This window comes from Terrapene carolina, unplaced genomic scaffold (assembly GCF_002925995.2).
Source record: "Terrapene carolina triunguis isolate 2854851 unplaced genomic scaffold, T_m_triunguis-2.0 Scaffold21195, whole genome shotgun sequence".
NCBI classification, from domain to species: Eukaryota; Metazoa; Chordata; order Testudines; family Emydidae; genus Terrapene; species Terrapene triunguis.
The window spans coordinates 7,780-13,281 of record NW_020685546.1 but is presented as its reverse complement, the minus strand read 5'-3'; the positions used below and the strand labels follow the sequence as shown (position 1 = coordinate 13,281).

The following is a 5,502-nucleotide window of genomic DNA, read 5'->3' as shown; positions in this document are numbered from 1 at the left end:
TTTTTTTACCCAGAAGGCATTGGCGGCTCGACCCAGAATTCCAATGGGCAGCGGGGACTGCGGGAACTGTGGGATAGCTGCCCACAGTGCACCGCTTCCAATGTCGACGCTTGCCCCGTTAGTGTGGACTCACAAAGTTGAATTACTGTCCTTAGTGTGGACACACACGTTCGACTTTGTAATATCGATTCCACATATTCGATTTAAGTGAAATCGAACTACCCTCGTAGTGTAGACATACCCAAAGAGAGCCCAGGAGCCTGACAGGAAAGTGTTTTGAATAAGCTCCTAAAATCACAGTTGGAACCAGATCCTCAGCTGGGATCTGCTGGCTCAAGGACTTGCACCAGTGCCAGATCCAAGGGACTCCAAGGGATTCTATGGGACTCCATCAACTCTGCACTATGGGCATGAGACTCTGCACTTGTAGATCCCATTGCAGGATCATCATCTCTTTGCTTTTAGTACTAAAAACTTTTAGTTCTCTACTTCAGTGGTGTTGGTGTCATTCATTATGGGCAGTTTTGTTCTGAAGCTTAGGAAAGCTTTCCGTTTAGAAAAAAAAAAAAAGATCAGACACCTGTAAGTGAAGCAAATGGTAGAGCTGGCAACCAATCTAACTGGTAGATCCCCATGCAAACTCCTCAGAAGTATGTATTAAAATTCACTTCATGTACACCAACTAAGTAACTCTCAGTAATACAAGGTGTAGTTAATTCATAATATACAGCCCATATAACACAAGCAGAGAGCACTAGGTGACCCTTTGAGTCAAATCTGAGCCAATGCTCCTGCATTGTTAGGGGCACGTCACTGCTGGAGGAGCCATCTTTTGGATCCTGGATTAAACCCTGAAATCTGGATCACTTGTAGTTTTTTAAAGATCCCACAGCAAATTCTGCTTGGACAGGGGTTTTGCTTGGCTGATCTGGGTTATTACATTCTGCCTCTCTGAATTCTCCTGCATTTCCACTTGGATTGAGTATTACGTTCCTGCACTAAACTCGGATGCACCGTTACATTTCACTGGTGACTATCATCACTGACTGGTACAGGCAAACAAATTGCTTAGAGTAACACTTGCCTCTCTCTTTTTCTCCTGGAATCCCTGTCTTTGCCTCTTTCTCTACTTCTTTTTTGTTTGTCTGGACTTCTGCTGGGATCTCTCCTGTGTCTAGATCGATCGACATCCTTAGAGCTTCCACAAGACTGTCGAGAGTCCACTGATGCTGACCGTCTCTCTTCGTTTCTGAAGAAAAAAAGTTATTGGTTTTGTTTAATAAATAGTTTCATAAACACTGTAGTTATTCGAATACTTTTAATCTCCATCAGTCTGCCTCTGGTAGGCAACGAAAAGGAACTGTATTCCATTTGGTAGGATCATTTTCTTCTTCTTCTTCTCTTGTTTGTGATAATAAACGCTTGGAAACAAGACACTGATTTTGGCTTCTCTCGTTTGACAGGCTGCAATTTCTTCCCCCAGTTCTTTAGGTGCAAAGGCTGAAATAGATCCTATTTGTTTACTATTTCAACCACCCAAGTCAGGAAATAAAAATGGGAAGCATTACACAGTGACGCGGACACACTTCCATGTTACACAGGTAATAAAGTCTATCCTGTTTTCTTTTTCAATACCCAAGTGAAGGATTACTGTTGATGTTAAGTATACATAAGATACATGAACATAGCTGTGTTGCACTGCTAGTGTAACTATGAGAACCTTAAAGGGACATTGTCAACTTGACATCTAATCAGTTTTTTAAACTATTTTAAACTCCTTTTTTAAGGTACTATTCCAGTCCTGCATCTCCCCGCCAATTCTTGTGTTTTAAGTCACATTTTCACAGGTTCTTCTCTCCCTAGCTGCTCTGTGACAGTCTGAGACCTGTGATTACAGCGCTGTACTAGGACTCAGGAGAGTTTATGTTCATGTCCTGGCTCTGCCATAAACTGCTTGTGTGGCCTTAGGAAAAAGTCACTTCATTTTCCCCATCTGCAAAATGGGAATAACACTTGTTTTCTTCCGTCCTTTGTCTTGTCTACGTAAGCCATACGCTCCTCAGGGCAAGGATTATCTTAGTATGGATTTGTACTGTGGAGTACAATGGGTCTCTTTCTCAACTGGGCCTTCTATGTGCTACTAGAATACAGTAATAGGTCGCTATGGATTGACGGTTGCCAGCGTCCCTGCACAAACAAAGCATTTTGGTGAGTGCTGTGAGGTTCTTGTTAATACCTTCCTGAAGATTTTGCTGAAATGGAAGATTTTCCTCCTTCACACGTCTCTGCATTGTCTGGTTTACCTTCCTCCTGCCAGTGGCTGCTGAGTTCTTCCATGTGCACACCAATCACATCTCTGATTACCTGGGAAGAGATTAGTAAAAGAAAACTTGAAGCTAAAATAGACTAGAAAACACCAGGCAAAAGATGAGGTCTGAGGTGTTGTTTTTAAAGGCACTAGATATTTGTACGGAAAAACGTTTGCTGAAATAAAAACTCCAAAGTAACTTTACTAAAATGCACCTTAAAGGGACACTATCAACATGTAGGTGGCTGGAATTTGCACGTACAAAACTCAGTATTAAAAGTAGCTGTGATAAATATATTCAGTAACTTGCAGTGAAAAAAGTTTTCTGTTTGCATCTGAAAACATTTCTCTGAAGTCTTTGCAACCCCCAAATAGCTAAGGCCTGGTCTACACTAGGCTTTTATGTCGAATTTAGCGCCGTTATATCGAATTAACCCTGCACCCGTCCACACCAGGAAGCCATTTAGTTCGACATAGAGCTCTCTTTAAATCGATTTCTGTAATCCTCCCCAACGAGAGGAGTAGCGCTAAATTCGAAATGGCCATATCGAATTAGGCTAGGTGTGGATGGAAATCGACGCTAATAGCTCCGGGAGCTATCCCACAGTGCACCACTCTGTTGACGCTCTGGACAGCAGTCCGAGCTCGGATGCTCTGACCAGCCACACCCCCGGGAAAATTTGAATTCATTTTCCTGTCTGGGCAGTTTGAATCTCAGTTCCTGTTTGGACATCGAGGTGAGCTCAGCAGCAGTGGCAACGATGCAGAGCTCTCCAGCAGAGATGGCCGTGCAATCTAATAGAAAGAGGGCCCCAGCATGGACTGATCGGGAAGTCTTGGATCTCATCGCAGTGTGGGGCGATGAGTCCGTGCTTTCAGAGCTGCGCTCCAAAAGAAGGAATGCAAAGATCTACGAGAAGATCTCCAAAGCCATGGCAGAGAGAGGCTACAGCCGGGATGCAACGCAGTGCCGCGTGAAAATCAAGGAGCTGAGACAAGGCTACCAAAAAACCAAAGAGGCTAACGGACGCTCCGGATCCCAGCCCCACACATCCCGTTTCTACCAGGCACTGCATTCCATCCTGGGTGCGGCCGCCACCACTACCCCACCCCTGACCGTGGACTCTGAGGATGGGATATTGTCCGCGGCCGGTTCCTCGTCGGACATGTTAGCGGACGGGGAAGATGAAGAAGGAGATGAGGAGGACGAGGCAGTCGACAGCGCTGGCACCGCTGATTTCCCCGACAGCCAGGAGCTCTTCATCACCCTTACCGAGATCCCGTACCAACCGTCCCCATCCCTTACCCCGGACACAGAATCAGGGGAAGGATCAAGCAGTAAGTGCTGTAAACATGTAAACATTTATTTAAAACAGAACGGGAATATTTATACTATTAACAATGTATGTTTATAAAAGTGCTGTAAACTACTAAAAAATAATCAGGTACAAAACAGGAATATTTACAAAGGTAACAAATGGGTTTTCATGATTTCTCTGTCTTAGGCTCTTCTCAATTTAGTCCCACGTATTTTAAAAAATTTTCACAATGTCTGTTACTACATGATTCCGAGGCCCAAGACGCTCCACTCCATAGTCCCAGTGCACCTAGGCGAAAATCCGGTCAATGTGGCCGGGGATTGACGAGAAATCCTCGTAGGAGAACTCCTCGTAGGTCTCGTGGAGGTAGATCTCAAGCCTGTTTATCAGGTTCCGGGGTAGGGCGATCTTACTGGGCCCTCCGTGGTAGCAGACATGTCCCCGCCACGCCACAATCAAGTACTCGGGGATCATGGCCCGACATAGCATGGCGGCATACGGCCCCGGTTTCTGCATGCTTTCCCGCAGCATGCGTTCTCTCTGGGTGTCCGGGATCCTCAGGAGGGTGATGTCGCTCATGACGCCCTGCTTTGAATTAGGGAGGGGAATGTTAGTATTGGGACTGCTTTACAGCCACGCGGTGGAGGGAGAGGGGCAGCATACAGGGATCTTTCCCTGGGACAGCCGCGAGGGGGTGGGACAGGGGCAGAGTTGATGCTGTCCTGATTGCTGGCAGCAGAGACTGGCATTGCTTTCAATGTGAAAGGAGGCCAGTGCTACTGCTGGAGTTTTAAGCAGCCACAAGTCTGCGGCTTACCATTATTGCCCGCTCCAGAAGTTCAGGTCTCCAGCCACAGTTCTCTGAACACTCCAAGACCTCCGCAAGTCCACAGGCACTGAAGGCGACGGCCGAAAATTCGACCTTGTCCTGAGTGCGCATGTGAGAGGTGCAGTGCATGGTCTTGTTCACAGAGAAAGACTAGGTTCTTTGTATACAATTTCATTTATCTGTCTCAGGAATTCACTCCCTTTTTACAATTCACACAGACACATCTGCGACTGTCTCCCAACCCAGCCTGTCAGCACACTCCCAGAGGCTAGCGCAGATTAGGCGGAGGAAGAAGAAGACGCGTGAAGACATGTTCTCAGAACTAATGGGCTGCTCCCGAGCCCAGGCAGCCCAGCAGACACAGTGGAGGGAGAACTTGTCACAAATGCACCGAGCAGTCATGGAACGGGAGGAGAGGTGGCGTCAGGAGGACCAACAGGCTACTGAAAAGCTGCTTGGACTAATGAGGGAGCAAACGGACACGCTCCGGCGCCTTGTGGATGTTCTGCAAGACCGGAGGCAGGAGGACAGAGCCCCGCTGCAGTCTATCTGTAACCGCCCTCACCCGCCACCAAGTCCCACACCACCCTCACCCAAAGTCCAAAGAAGGAGGGGCGGCAAGGGCCGTTAAAACTTTCAGTCAACCCCTGCAGACTGCTCTAGCACTAGAAGGCTGACATTCCCCAAAATTTCATAAGTCCTTTCCTACCCACCTCACACAAGCCCCCGTCCAAGTTTCACCCCCCACGTTTCATGTCTGGTTCGCAATAAAATGTTTGTTTCTGTTCATTACTGTTTCAGTCAGGTTCTTTTGAGGGAGAGTCTGTCTGGAGGGGGGCAAGGGGCTTGGTAATTGGACAGGACAGTGACCTTTAGCAGGGTACAGAGGCGGTGTCAGGTCCAGCATCAGGACACATACACAGTGCAGTCACTGGTTACCCTGGTCAGTCTGGGAGGTGTTTTTCATGTTCTCCATTGAAATAACCAGTCCACCAGTGCGGAGCCTGGCATTCCGGGAGTTTAGAAGCATCATTTGCATCAGAACA

General features: G+C 47.1%; 1 protein-coding gene across 1 annotated transcript in view; it reads right to left on the bottom strand.

The window, feature by feature from the left end:
* Positions 1–1,048: 1,048 nt before the first annotated feature.
* LOC113408646 (U11/U12 small nuclear ribonucleoprotein 48 kDa protein-like) overlaps positions 1,049–5,502 on the bottom strand; it is an 8,729-nt gene continuing 4,275 nt past the window's right edge. Inside the window, exons 3-4 of the mRNA XM_026662008.1 lie at positions 2,237–2,364; positions 1,049–1,249 (exon numbers count right to left, since the gene is read on the bottom strand). Of these exons, the coding sequence (XP_026517793.1) occupies positions 1,069–1,249; positions 2,237–2,364 (309 nt within the window). The 3' untranslated portion in view covers positions 1,049–1,068. The remainder of the gene's footprint in view (positions 1,250–2,236; positions 2,365–5,502) is intronic.